The 12,873-nt window shown below is 47.7% G+C and overlaps 1 protein-coding gene across 3 annotated transcripts in view; it reads left to right on the top strand.

Moving 5' to 3' along the window:
* Positions 1–12,873, top strand: part of LOC118286421 (AT-rich interactive domain-containing protein 1B-like) — a 183,784-nt gene that overhangs the window by 145,998 nt on the left and 24,913 nt on the right. For 2 of the 3 annotated variants that reach the window (XM_047327194.1, XM_047327193.1), the window contains exons 7-9: positions 2,162–2,341; positions 10,532–10,853; positions 11,948–12,109. In XM_047327194.1, coding sequence (XP_047183150.1) covers positions 2,162–2,341; positions 10,532–10,853; positions 11,948–12,109 — 664 coding nt within the window. The remainder of the gene's footprint in view (positions 1–2,161; positions 2,342–10,531; positions 10,854–11,947; positions 12,110–12,873) is intronic. The other variant, XM_035610871.2, reaches the window with a different exon arrangement.

Genomic DNA, 12,873 nt, shown 5'->3' with positions numbered 1-12,873 from the left:
GGCACCACTGTGTGTTTAAAACGTTCTTATAGACGTGCAGGAGCAAGAGATGGTAATGCTCACACGCAAACCACGTGTCCTACAAACGGGGAAATCGTTTTCCACAGTTATGGCCACTTCTCGACCACGACTAAAAATAGCAAAATTGCTCAATAAAAAAACAGCAACAAAAAAGCAAATGTCAGCATCCAGGCAACATTGCAAGAAACCTGAAAGACTAGTGTGCAACCTTAATGGAACGAGTGCAATGCTCCCTCCCTATCACCCACCGAAGAGCAGTAAAGTCCGAGAGAGACGGAGGGAGTGGACGGATGAAGACAAAGAGGGGGAGGGTGAGGCGCTGTAAAAGGTTATTTCCCAACATGATGAAATCAAGCTGGAGATTTAATGCCGCTCTCTAATGCCTGTAAACCTCCAACCCTCCCCAGCCCAGTCCAGGAAAACACAGTGCCGGTTAACAGGGCTGGCCGTTGTTTTTTAGCTGTTTTGGATTAAGCCCCCCGCACCACCCACCCCACCCCCGAACGCACACACGTTCCACTTTGCTCAAGTGCCTGCCTCCCTAAGAGCCTCTCTCCACTCTTCATTTCCATAAATCCACTGAATGCCCCTTTTTTTTTTCCCCTCCCCACTTTCTCTCGCGTGCTTTGCCCGCTGCCTGTTGTTGTTGTCCGACCGGCAGCCTCATTCACTTTTCTAGGAAGAGAGAACGGCTTGTGTGTGTGTGTGTGTGTGTGTGTGTGTGTGTGTGTCTGGGTTTGTGTGTGTGTGTCTGTGAAGAGAGAAAAACGAAGCGCAGAGAGAGAGAAATCCTTGAATGTGTTATTTGCTTTTAGCACTGTCTGCAAAATGTTCCTCTCCCCCTCCATTTTCCAGGCAATTTAAAGTGTGGTATTACACACTGTATTTTTTTTCTTCTCCTCCTCTCCCAGAATCCCCTCACCCTAATGGAAGCAAAACATTACAATAATGTCCTCGCTCCTTAAACCCAACACTCGCAGCCTAAGCACTTTCAGGCCCCAATCGCTCTTTCCTTCCGTTGAACTGTCTCTCCCGCCCACACACATGCTTTCTCTGTGCTTCTCCTTCTATCTCGGCCTCTCGTCCCTTTCCCACACACACACACACACACACACACACACACCTAGAGCTTTTATTTTTCTCCTTCCCTTGTTATCTACCCCCCGCAAAGAAGCACTTTTTTTTTTTTTTACATATATATGTGTACTGTATACGTAAGTGTGCGTAATGTATGTGCACACAGGCCTTATGGTGAATACTCGTACTGCAAAACTTTTATCTCCGTCCTCTCCCCTCACATTTTTCTCATGCCCGCGTAGCAGAAACAGGGAATTACACAGTCGTCAACTTGCACTTTCCAACACTGTCGTTTTGGCTAAATGGCAAACTCACTAAAGAGTCTGTGCACGCTCACTCAACAAAGCGCATCGAAATTTACAGTGGAGCTGACCCAATCTATTTTCACCTAATCTGCTCGCACACACACACACACACACACACACACACACACACACACACACGCTCACACTCACTCTTTCTTTTTCCATCAATGGCCGTCCAGCGACCTCTCCCCGTGCGTGGTGGACTGGGAGACCTTTCTGTGGGTTTTAAAAAGGAATGGGGGGCGGCTTAAAAGGGCGAAGCCCAAGCGAGGATGGCTTCAAATGTCAATTTGAACGGTGGAGGCGAGTTTTGGGCCCTCGGAGGCTTTGACACGTCTATTGACAGAACCTCTTAGAATAATATAGTGGCCCTGGTTAAATCATAGTCTCATTCTGTGGAGAGTAGAGCGCAGATTTGAAATCAAGAATCCCCAATTCTTTTTTCGCATGAGCTCGTAGACACACGTACACTTTTCAGGACAGGTATGCGCTTATGCTTTTTATCTTTTAAAAAGCTCACCACATCTGTCTGTGTGTGGCTGTTTGTGCCACTAACCGATTTGGATCTCTGACTAACAGGAGGCAGGGCCAGGGTGAAATATTAGGAGGGTCTCTTTACTCAAGGAAATTGAAGATAATATGATAACCTGACATTTGATTTCACTGAGCAGGTGAAACTTTCACAACTGAACAACTCTTAGAATTTAAAAGGATCAAGTGTTGACATTGCTTTTTGTGTGCTTATTTGTGTATTTCAGGATTCCTGTCCAACATGCAGAGGAACCAGGCTGGCTCCCAGTTTGCTTCTCCTCAGTCCGGACCTTCCATGTCCCCGCACCCTTCACCTGGGGGCCCGTTGTATCCTGGAATGGTTCCCTACTCCCAGAGTGGCCCCGCAGGCCCGTATGGACATCAAGGATCACAGTATGGCCATCAAGGTTGGAGCCTTGTGTGCCTACATGGGCGTTTAAAACACATTCAAACTTGTTTTTCTTGGCCAAAATACATTTAGGGGAATAGAAGTTTCTAGAAGATTGGCTATTTGGTTCAGTGCGAATAAAGCACACGCACCAATGTCATCTGTACGTCTTCGGTCGTATGAGCGAGGCAAAATTCCTCTGCATGTTTTTGCCCAATATCACAGATAATACGCAGGTCTGGTGAAGTAGGGACTATTCTCATGTATTGCCAAGTTTAGTGCCGACACTCTGGCAAGACAGGAGCTTGCTTGTACGAGTGACTTCTGTCTCATAACTGTCTGCAAACCATCGTCCTTGGAGCATAAAACATAAAACAACTCCCGTCAATCGAATAGAGGATTCATCTTTTTGAGAAAGACTATTCAAACCAAAAGTGAAAGACTTTTATTTCTCTAAATCTATGGCTGCTTTCAAATTTTTTCGGATTATTAATCATGAAAACCACTAACAGGGCCCTTGTTGACTCCCTTTGTTGACTTTCAGCTGACACCAGTGTTGTGGAGCAGCTCCTGCTTTCTGACTGGTAATATCGGAGCGTAGAATACCTTGTGTGTCATTCATTTGGAGGGGTCGCCGAGAAGCGTGGCCTCGGACGGGAAAGCCACATTTGTCGTTTTTGATGGAGGCTGGCCCCAATTCCGCAGCCGCGCTGGGCCTTGACACCAGTGTCACTGGTTTCAAAGAGAGTTTGCTAATGAGGGATACAAAAGACTCATTTTGAAAGACATATCTGTCTTCTGTTTCTAACTCTGTCTCGCTTTGTACAACTCGTGCACACGCGCACACACGGATACAGTCTCCTCTGGTCCCATGCGGTGGGTCTCTCAGAGGGCATTAACAACCGGGCAGTCTTGGGCTGTGACTCTCAGAATATTCATGAGACACTTGACCCCCGGACAGACCTCTTGCCCCTCCTCATGACAGGATTATGAGATAGCTCCAGACTCACGAGGGAGACTGACACTTTATCCAATGAATGATGATGATGTCCAGTCCCGTAAATGGGCTCAATCTTTTAATATTAGTGTCTCAGGAAAGGGAATAGTGTTTTCAAAGTCTTAGTAATAAAAGTGTTTTCCGTAGTCCATTATTCATCTTTTCCTCCTGGATAATTGCTCAATTTCCTTCAAATGCATGTGAGATACTCAAATAAACATGATGCAGTGTTTGCAGAAGGATATTGTATCCAGATAAAGGCAGTCCCACATTTCCCCCAAGTCCTAAATCCAGTACCAAAACAAATCGGCCAATCGGGCCTGTGTCTCCCGGCTTGGTCAGAATGACTCTCCTCAGTTGTGAATAGGTCCAGGTCCCAGCTTTCGAGTAAGATATGGGTCCGTTTTCGAGCTCGTGTCCAGCCTTTCTCATTTCCGCAGGGGTCTGGCTCGGTTCAGGGTCGTACATTTCCTAATCTTTTTGCCTTTGAGCATGAATAATTTTTTGGACTGACTGCATAGATTCACATTTTTAACTCATACAGCTTTTTGCACCAAGAAACACAACATACACAACATGCAGTTTTAAACATTCACAGAAAATACACTCCTTTATAAATTCATATATGCAGGTAAATAACAGAATCTATTCATGTAGCTTAATATATTTTAAGCCCAGCTAACCTCAGTCCTCAGTGGGATCAATGTGGGAACATCATATCTATATATATATCTGTTCCGGAATTATCATCCTGATAATGCCCTCCAGACAGTATTCTTTGCTTCAGTTCATTTGGTTAATTAGTCACATTAATGTCATGCCATCAATCTGAGCTTTTTCTGAAAAAAATAAACCTTGGAAAGACAAGTCACAGATTTCAGGAAATTTGGATAAAAATAAAAAGAGTTTAGATCGTTCTCTATAATTGAGCCGTCTTCACTCGCTTGTTTTTCCGCGACGCTTTCAGCAGGCCATCCAATAAACATTGACATCTGCTGTTGTACTTCGTTTTCCTGCCATTGGCAACGCACCAGATGAAACATTATGGTATTTTTTTGGTAAATGTGTGTTTTAATGTGTCACCTTGATAAATGCGCCCGTCAATGCGCAAGCTTTCCCAAAACCGTGGCCTCTCCCTCGCATTCGTTAATGTTGATTAATAGCCCTAATGCATTTGGTATTTGGTCTCCCTACTCCGCCCACTCTTATCTCTTAATGTGACTTTGGCTGGGCTGACAGCCCAGTGAGAGGAGGAAAAAAAAAAGGAGGAATAAAGTAAGCAGAGAGCGACAGCGAGGCGGACTAGACTGGAAGAGGCTCTGGAGGCAGATGAGCGTGAAATCTCACTCAGCTGACAGGAAGGATGTTCCCATCGGAAACAGAAAGAACAGCTCAGGCCCGCTGTCTTGTCATCACACACATATACTTGATGTATGTTCACGTTTAATACACTTGAAACTTACCTGCATCCGCACTACATTGATGATATTAGATATATTCGGACAACAGCGAAGGGAGCACCAAGGCACCGGCACTTGTGTAGCTGCGTTAGTATTTGCACATGATTCTATTTTCCCTCCCTCGTCTGCCATTTTACTCGCCTTCGTTCCTACGCACACTCCTCATTGATAACACTCACTCTCATGGCATCTTCGATTGACGTTCACCTCTAAATCCAATCCTTGACCTTCAAACTAATCTGACGACCCTGATGCTTAGAGGGCCTTCAAACTAAAAAAGAGTCCCGCATTATAATAACGTGGTGGGCTGCGCTGGTAGAAAGAAGAACATACAATACAATCCAGAAAGGCCAGACTTAGGAGTACATCCGTGAGTTCAAAAGCTTATTAGATGCCGAAACGTTATCAAATCTCAACATTCTTTAAAAACTAGTATTGTTCAAAAGGAATGTGTGCTTGTGCATGACCGAAGACATTCATTCTAAAGCTGTGCCTATTGCAAATTTTTGTAGAACTTTACATTTTTGTGACACAATGCAGTACTGCACATCCCAACGACCTAGTTTCCGGTACAGGAAACCATTCATACGGACTGCAGGTCAGAGCTGGGGCCCCGGTCGTTGGAGGGCCCATCAGAGGCCCGTGCAGGCTGAACAGGACCGACAGCTGCTGGTCCTTGTTCTCAATGACAGCTCCATCTGCTCCCCATTCCTTCTCCTAGTGCACTTACAAATTAGCCGCATTAGCCAACACAAAAGAGCTCTCTCCAAGTTCCTGAACTCTGCTCTCTGTTTTTCTTGGCTTGTCTCAGGCCTTGTGTGTGCGTGTGACTGTGTCGTCAGCAATCATGCCTGACACACACACACACACACACACACACACACTAACGCTGCTTTCGTAATGCGCCGGAGTCGGGCCATTTTCCTGAACCTCTCTGGAGGGGCTGTATGTGAGCATGCAAATCTCGCAAATCGAAGGCTGCTCCGGACATTTTTTTGTCCGTAACTTTTTCTGCCTGCCCCCCTAGTAAACTTTCCTGAAAATGTCAGAGTGACCCCATGTGAGAATACAGCAGGAAAATTTCGCGGCGAGCGAGTGGGAGTGCTGATGACAGACGACAGTGGAATTATCATCACGTCCTGCCTCCTGCTGCTCAACCCGGACGCCACAGAGTGTACCAGAAATGTCCCTGGCGGTGCGAGCGCCAATCTCCTGCTGCGTTTCGTCATGTGGCGAACGGCAAACTCCGGAAAGTGTCCGGGCCCTTTTCATGTTGCTCATCAAAGAAGGGATACAACCGTCTGTCAGGACTTGCAGCACTGCTCTTTAGTTCTTTTATCAGGGCCGCAAAAAAAACATCCAGCACACAGCGATACATATGATACTGCAGCAGGATATGGGTGCTTGCACAAACAATACTGAAATATTGTGTAGTTATTTCCATGGACCTTGGATTAGATAAGACGCCTTCCTAGACTGTACCCCAATTTTTTTTTTTTAGATTAATGTACATTCCCTGTTCAACCCCTGCCAAAGATTTCCCCTCTTGATGTTTTCTCACTGTCTGAATGTGAGCTCGGACAGTCGACGGACTGCCCAGTATTTCCCAAAAAAAGATGTATTTTCCTGGCTGCTAACTGTTTATGGCTGTCCTTTGAAAGCCCTGTTCGTCCAAAGTCAAACTGATCTCGTACAGTGTGCTGATGTCACGCTCTCCACAGGACTTAAATGACTCCAACAGCTGTTTTCAAGACGTGCACTTGGACTTGATACTGCGCCAGCGTGTTGAAAACGGTGGACACAAGACAGACTGGGGAGGAGGAGGAGGAGGAGGAGGAGGATATCTTGCCATTACAGGAAAGAGATTTGGAGTCTGTCTCGGGCGCTGCTCTCTCTCCCACCCATCGCATAGTCCCCCAGAGGGGTTAAGCACTCCGCTGGTAATGACCATGCTTCAGACAGCACTCTCAGGTCTCGGTGCCTGTGCCGCAGCCGACATGTAATTCGGCCAGAGAAGAAAAAGAAAAAAACATGACTCAGGCCGGCGTCTGGTGGAGTGAGTGGAGTTCTTTTGGAGGGAAATTGACAGCGTGTGGAGCTCGGCATGTCCCCAAGGCGCGGCCCAGCTCTGCTTAGGCTCAGACACCCTGCCGGGGAAGGTGCTGAGGTGGCTGAGAGAGGAGGTGGGGCCCTCGGGCAATGAGAAGACCCTGGAAAAAGAACTGACCCAGCAAGTCATCGACTTATACTGGGCCTTGAAACCATACAAAGCAAAAGATGACATTTCTTTGTAAATGAACAATGTTAGAGGACCTTATTACAAACAGCTGCATTAGAAACATTTTTACAGTATTTTTTAAATTAAAACAATGTTTTGCCAAAAACTAGAGGCAATAATGTCTCAGCAGCCACACTGCTGTACCAGGATGTTTTATCCTTGTCAGCACACTCAACCCCGTACCATCTTCCCCCAACCTCGACCGAATCCTCTCCAAAAAAGTTAAAAAAGAAAAAAAAAATGCTGTTATCCATTTCTTTTATTTGGGTTCGGCCGCACGCGGATATGGACAGCCTGCCCGCGCTCCTGTCCTTGGGAGCTGAAGCATGCAGCCATGAAATCTGCGTTCCACTCCTTATTGATGGAGTTCACAGATCCGCAGGGCGCGTCGCTGCGCCCCTTACCTTACCCTGTACCGTAGCCGGGAAAATGACTGCCTCGGCTGTTAGCATTGGACGGTCCACTCTGCTGAGGAAGCAGTGGACGGTAATCTGCTCGGTCACACTCCGGCTCTCCCGCGGGAATGCGGGGATTAAACCTGGCGTAGGATATAGCGTTTTGCCCAACGCGTGACCGTGCCGGGAATTTCCATGTAATTGTGAGCGAGGCACCATGAGCTCTCCTTCTCCTCCCCTCCATTGCGCTATATATACCACCAACTCTCCCCAAAGGCACCAAGGGCCCGGCAATCAGGCGGGGAACCAAGACTGAGCCACAGGGACGCAAAGACACGGGACAAATAAGAAGTGACGTCCTCCTTGTCCTCTTTTCCTTTTGCCCCTCCTTGATTGGTTTTCCGGAGTAGGATGAGCAGCATTCAAAGTAGGTGCAGGAGACGACACACTTCTGTCCAAGTACTGGATGTTGAAGGGGCAATAAGCGATTTTTGAGAAAGACCGTGAAGAAATATTAGCTGAATTTTACAAAAAGTGTATTAAATTAAAGTCGCTTACTGCCCCTAATTATTCCAATTGACAACTGTAAATCGAGTAATTGTTGTAATTTTCTTATCTAATCAAGCAGACAAAATGAAATGCTGTGGATTCTGTCAATAAGAGTCTTGTATTAGGCACCGTGAGTATAATATGATTTGTGTCGTGCGACTTTATCTATCGTAATCCACATTTTGTCTCTGACCTCTGCGGTGTTCGATGTCTGGTGTAACCTCGTTCAGGTTACTAACCTCGTCAAAGCTTTAGAAACCACGAGTGACACGTAGAATTTCAGCGCCGATCCCTCAGTCAGTGTAAAAAAGCGGGTTAGTGCCCCATCTGTCCTTGAAGAAGTGCTCTGGCACAGCACCAATACTTCAGGAAGCGAATCATTCTCGTCAGGACAGAGCAGGACTCTCGAGCTCAGAATGAACCCGGTCCCACAGCTACTCTGTCTTTCCTTTGCCGGCCGAGGCAAACGTAGCCCACAACTAGACCCTTTTGAATGAAAAGACATCCTAACTGATAAGTTCTCTCAATGCTGCGTGTTGCCTTCCTACTCGAACCCTTTCTTTTGGATTGGGCTTTGCATCAGCTCTCCCAAGTAAAGTAAAAAAACAATCTCCTGGAAACTTCCAGACCCATGCTCACTCCCTCTTTTTGGGTCTTTTGGCCCGTCCGCTAAAGACGCAGACCGTCCAAATGGGAGTGAGTGATATAAACAACTCTGAGGGAGCCTCAGTCTGTCACAAGAGCCAAAAATTCACAAAGCGTCCACCCGGACTACAGACAATGTATGGCAGGCTGCCATGACATGGGACTCAACAGCTGTCCAGAGAGGGCTGAGCGAGGTCACTGACTGGGGCTCACATGTTCACATGCAGCCAGAGGAAGGAGGGCGGCAGGGCTCTGATCCCTGGATCTCCCACTGCATTATAAGCGGTTGCTTGAGTGGAGGAAACGTGGAAGTGTGTGGGTCTCCGACGTATTATTGATGCATTTGCACAGACAAGCAGATGGACACGCATACTGTGCACCATATGTATCCTCCTGTGTTCGTTAGCAGACACCCTTTCTTGCTGAACGCTTCCCTGTTATAGCCCCAAAACCCTTGACAGGTGTCAGCCTCACTCAGCTCACCGACTCACCAAAGCCTCCCCAGAAATAATCCGCCTCCCCTTTTCCCATCTCCCACAGTAGATTTCATCACAATTTCTGGACAAATTCGAGCGGAGCTGCTGACTTTTATGGGAAAGACTTTTATTTTTGATTCAATATAAATCCTGTCTCGGGGGGTTGACAGGCCAGGAGTTTGTTCCCCTCTCCTTCTGTGCATCTTCCTCTCTGTCCGCCCCCACCCTCCGCTGCCTCCTCCTGCTCTCTCCCTCTGTCTGACTCGCGGGCTTATGTCATGAGGAAAGTGTCTTCACCCAAGCAGCTCGAGGACACTGTGAAGCCGTTTCCATTTTCGGATTCCCCACCCCGCCCCAGTGTGGAATATTGTCATTCGACTTTCCCCCGTTCCAGCGTGCGGAAAAGCCTTCAGGTTTTGAAGGGACTTGATCCCCTTTTCCAGACATATTCTCAGAGGATTAAGCAGTGAGGCCCGACTAAAGCACCCTTAATCAAATCAAAATAAATAGCCCCCTTCACAATGGAGGATGCCACATTTTCCATTTCTATTTTGCAGGGGATTTGTCCCAGGGAGGGAAATATCACAGTGAAAAGGCAATACGATGTCATGTGCTCTTTGTGTGTGTGTGTGTGTGTGTGTGTGTGTGTGTGTGTGTGTGTGTATGTGCGCGTATGTGGATATGTGGATATGTGCTGCACTGAAATGTACAGTTGGTGCGTTTCAGTGTGCCCAAATGTATGTACATGTTGTTGTTGATAGCATGGTGATTCTCTCTCAGCTCTTATTACAGTTGGTGTTGGAGTCGAGCCAGGCTTTTAGAGCCAAAATGGAGGGGTTTAAGTGTGCCTTAGGAAAGCTCCTGGCATCGGGGGCCCGGCGGCACTCCGAGGCAGCAAGAAACCATTTACTGCAGATTAGAGCTCCGCTCAAGTGTCTCACAAAGTCGGCCTTAAGCTTGGCAATGTTTCCCGGGGCCATCCAGCAACCTGCAATGTCACCAGATCACAGCCCATATAGTTGTTGTTTTTTTTTTCTTTCCCTGCATCTGCTGGAGGTTGCGAAGGTGGGGGATCAGAATTTAGTTCAGCACTTTGAATTGCTCACTCCTCATCCGTCAGAGGATTATTTTCCTGATGGATGAAACAGTCGCGTGTGTCACCGCTGCAGGTATAAGTGCATTCGCTGACAGGCACTTGATAAACACGCCGTTTCTCTCAAATGAAATGATTCATAGGACCAATCTGCAACTGCTGTAATTCACAGCAGCCATTTTGTGTCACCCGTGCGAGCAATCTATCAAATTCGTGCAGGAAGTTTTACCTTTCCGGTGCCGTCGTGTATGTGATACTGGCACTTTCACTGATTTTAGGCATTTGTCAGCTCCTTTGTTTTGTCCTCTTTTTCCAGGTAACTATCCGCGGCCCTCTAACTACAGTGGGGCGGCCAGTACCAGCTACAGCGGCCCAGGCCCCGGCATGACCAACAGTCTGGGAATGAATGCCAGCAGCCCCATGCACGGCCAGGGTCCCGGCCAGCCCATACCCGTAGGACGTAGCCATGGCCCCGGCAGCCAGAATAGGGTATACCCTCCAATGGCTCCAAGCTCCCCGAGCATGCCTCAGCCAGCTGGGCCAGGGATGGGCCCTCCGTCTTTGGGTAGCTCTAACCGCAAGGCTCAGGAGGCAGCAGCGGCTGGGATGGCAGGATCTGCCAACTCAACACACACCAGGTGAGAGCCCAGTAGGGACTCAGGAGGTCTGGTTTTATGTGAGGAATTTTGTATTTTACACAAAAACATTTTGCATTACTGTTCGTGCACCCAATTGGTCCTGAAAGTTATCTTGAAGAATAGTGTAACGTGTCACTCCAGTGGAAATGGACCAAAATCTTTCTCTCCCTTTCTCGGGGACTGAGACTATTTTACTTCACCTGGAAATAGTGTTCTGCTAAAATTAGGGGACAGCGAGCATCTCTTTCGTACACCGCTCGCTACCTGGTGAGTGACTTCTAGCGGCAGCTCGTCCGTGGGGACGTGTGCTGGAAAAAGCACCACAGAGACTTTCTGTGCCACAGTGTTCATCTCGTTTTTTTCTTTCTCTCTCTCTCTCTTCAAGAGTCTTTTCAGATGTGCAGGCGTGAGTTCATTCTCAGGGGTTCCACACTTCGACGAGCCATTTGCAGAGCTATCCCTATTTTCACACATCTCATAAAGTGCCTGACATTTTGATAGCTGGCACTATACACCAAGTGCCATTTGTTGCAGAGAGGAGAGAGAGAGAGATATCGGCTTGTGAGAAAGACTGTATGGGTTGAATACTGCATTGTCAAATCATAAAAAGCAAACCAGGGGGTTTGACGGTGAAAGCACCAGAGACAGGGGTGACACCGAGCACCTTAACACAAATACGAAGCACTTTGATGCTATAAAGGTATATGAGTTGAGAGATATTATTTTTCCATCAGGGCTGCAGCTTTGAATATATGAGTCTTTGTAGCATTGGATACCGGGGCTGTTGTGGGATTGTGTGGGCAGTAAACTTTTGCTGAACCCTACCGGGGGGGAACTTGTGAAAACATGGCCGCGCAGAGCGGGAGGGGGGATTCCTGCGCTTTCTCCAATCCGTGCGGGTTTTCGCCTGACAGTGCGTCGCCTCGGCGGCGTTCAGCGCGCTGAGGCGCAAGATTAGACACCTGTAAATGTTCTTTTCTGATTATGCACGAGTCAGACCGAAGACTATGAGCCAGTCGTGATATTTCAGATGAAGTTTCTCTTTTTGTTGGGGGGGTCGGCGGCGGCACCGGTCTGTTGATGGCAATCTGAAGGCGGCCCGCGTATGTAAGGTCCCCGGCCCAGATGCAGCCAACCCAACCCACCTCCTCCCACTGGCCTGCACCTCACCCTGCCTGCACCCGTCCTCATCCTTCACCTCCACCCAGACCTCACCACCCATCCATCCTGCCACCCTCACACTCACAGCACCGTAGGTAGGTCCACCACCCTCGTGTGTGTGTGTGTGTGTGTGTGTGTGTGTGATCACGGTGTTTCTCGCGAGCTCCCTCCGCAAGCGAAACGAGAGGAGTCATCGTTGTTATCATTGTAATTGGCACCATCACCTTCATCATCATCATCATCATCATCATCATCAGTGTAGTCATCGTTATCATCGTCGCCGTGTGTTAGTCACCGTGATGGCAACAACAAATGAGCACATGCAGTTCTTGTGTGCATTGTGTCAACATTTAGTCGGGGTGGGGGTTTGGGGGGGGGGGCTGACAGTATACATGATTAATTAACGTGCATGGGGGGGTGGGCGGAGCAGCGCTGCCGTTAAGAGGTGGCTTGGCTGTCAGTCAGACGTGGCGTGACACGATCCCCACTGCTGGGACCAATCAGACTGCCTGTCACTCTCTCGCTCGCATTCGCCAAGACACCAGAGAGGTGTCACTCGGCATCGTGCTGCTGAAGGTGGAGACTGTCTCTCTGTTTGTTTAGATAGATAGATAGTGAGAATATTATATGTAAAGAGCAGGTTTGAATAGTCTAACAACTGGTGTGAATCAGTGTGAATCAACACCTGCCTTCTCCTTTATTCAGAGTATTGGTTTCTTTATTAATGATAACATGATAACAAATAGGAGTTTTGCCGATATAAAACAAGGAAACGAGGAGCCTAAATGTTTTTGTTACTGCGGACACTTTTGCAGAATACTCCAGTTCCTTTGCTGCGCCGTCTCACCCTCACTGTTAT

Source organism: Scophthalmus maximus, chromosome 15, assembly GCF_022379125.1.
Source record: "Scophthalmus maximus strain ysfricsl-2021 chromosome 15, ASM2237912v1, whole genome shotgun sequence".
In the NCBI taxonomy this organism is placed as follows: Eukaryota; Metazoa; Chordata; class Actinopteri; order Pleuronectiformes; family Scophthalmidae; genus Scophthalmus; species Scophthalmus maximus.
This window is presented reverse-complemented; position numbering and strand designations above follow the sequence as displayed.